This window comes from Trypanosoma equiperdum (genome assembly GCF_001457755.1).
Source record: "Trypanosoma equiperdum strain OVI genome assembly, contig: ctg_1190, whole genome shotgun sequence".
Lineage (NCBI taxonomy): Eukaryota > Euglenozoa > Kinetoplastea > Trypanosomatida > Trypanosomatidae > Trypanosoma > Trypanosoma equiperdum.
Genome location: NW_027123161.1, coordinates 614 through 2,292, shown reverse-complemented (window position 1 = coordinate 2,292; position 1,679 = coordinate 614). Strand labels below are relative to the sequence as shown.

General features: G+C 46.6%; 1 protein-coding gene across 1 annotated transcript; it reads left to right on the top strand.

Annotated features, from left to right (window-relative positions):
- Positions 1 to 168: 168 nt before the first annotated feature.
- On the top strand, positions 169 to 1,269 carry TEOVI_000554100 (Trypanosomal VSG domain containing protein, putative; the record flags this gene model as incomplete). The annotated part of the gene is made up of 1 exon (XM_067220617.1): positions 169 to 1,269. One exon carries the CDS (start codon positions 169 to 171, stop codon positions 1,267 to 1,269), a length of 1,101 nt encoding a protein of 366 aa, XP_067076718.1.
- Between the last annotated feature and the right edge of the window lie 410 nt (positions 1,270 to 1,679).

Here is a 1,679-nt window from a genome sequence, read left to right as displayed (position 1 = left end):
GAGAGTGGCGAATCATAGGATAAATTTGATTTCCTTTAGTTTAGCTTATTTATAAGCAGGGAAAACAGGGGTATTTTTATATCTAACGACTTATATATGTTAGATTGTTGAAGACAGATCTAACTTGGGTGTTGAAGCATTAAAGAAACCCTAAACACAAGGAGACCCATGCCTTCTCGAAATCAGGAGCGCCAGAAGGACAAGCAAAAACCAGAACAAGCGATGCCGAAAACATCAGATAAGGACATGCAACAGACATATTGGATGCTAGTAAATATCCAGCAAGCATTGGCTCTAATAGCAGCTCTACTTTTTGTGGGATACAGCGGGGTTGACGCTGCGACTGCAGCGGCTTACAACTCAGCAAGCGGGTTTAAGGAAATCTGCGGACTTATAAATCTCGCAAAGCAACCAGTACCGAAGCTGCAAACAATGGAGGTCGGCGAGGACCTGCAAGGTACACTAGCACTACTAAACATAACGCTTTCCGCCCAGAAGGCACTTCTAGAACTAAAAGCAGCAGACAAACAAGAAAAGGCTATACAGACAGAGGGCAACGAAGCGAAAATCCAATGCGACAGCAAAGCGAAGACCAGATTCCTGAGAGCTGTCATGCGGCACAAAGACCATGCAAACAGTAAATTTTATCTAGTTCTCCTAAAGGCACAAAACAACACGGAAGTTAAAGCAGAAATAAACAATACACTGCAAGAACTAGCGCAGATTATCGATCAAGTTGGTCAAGCAACACTAAACAAGTGGAGGCTTGTAGCGGAAGTAAAAAAAGACGCGGACGAAGCTGGATTCCAGTATTTTGCGGAAAATGGAGCCATCCAAGCGACAACAAACGAAAGGCCGGTCAAAGAATTTGCACAAGCGATGCAAGGAGCGCTTCTTTCCTTACAATGGCGAATTGAAGATATGAATAAAGCGGCCGGATACCTGGAGATAACAACGAATGGCACCGGGACAGGCAGCGGAAGCGGCAGCAATATCGCCACTGGTACCTGCGCAGTGATACTGTCAAGAGGAACACCAACGACATGCCCGCTAGGAGATGCAACAAAAACGGAGCCCGCAAAAATACTAGCGACGTCATCCACACTGAAACACGTCCATTTACAGACCAACACAGAACCCCACACGCTCTTATACGGGGCGAAAGTAAACCCCCAAGGCCAAGGAAGCGGAACGTGGAGCGCAAGGACGGACGGCGGATGTACTGCACGAGTAGCGGCTGTGGAACCACAATCAAAGTTGCAAGCATGACGCCAGCAAAGGCCAAAACGATCCATATCTCAAAGGTAACAGTAGACCTCAGCGCGGACAGCACTGCGGCGCCGGCGCACCAAGACAGACCATCAGATCGCGAACATAGAACCGCGAATAAAATCGCGACACTGCTGAAAAGAATCAAAGCAAAAATTAACAAGAAGCCCAAGCCACTCAGAACAACGAAACTGGACGATCTCCTTATCATTTAAGAGGCAGCAGAGCTATCGCGAGACATCCTCAGTGATGGGAACATAGACAACAAAATAGCAGGCGAGGCAAAACAAACATTCACAAACCTGATCAAAACAAAATTTGGGTCAGAACAAGATGAGTTTACAAGGAAGTTTGTAACACCTCTAGAAAGCATACCCGTGAACTTCAAGAAGGGCGACGAACGTGGACCC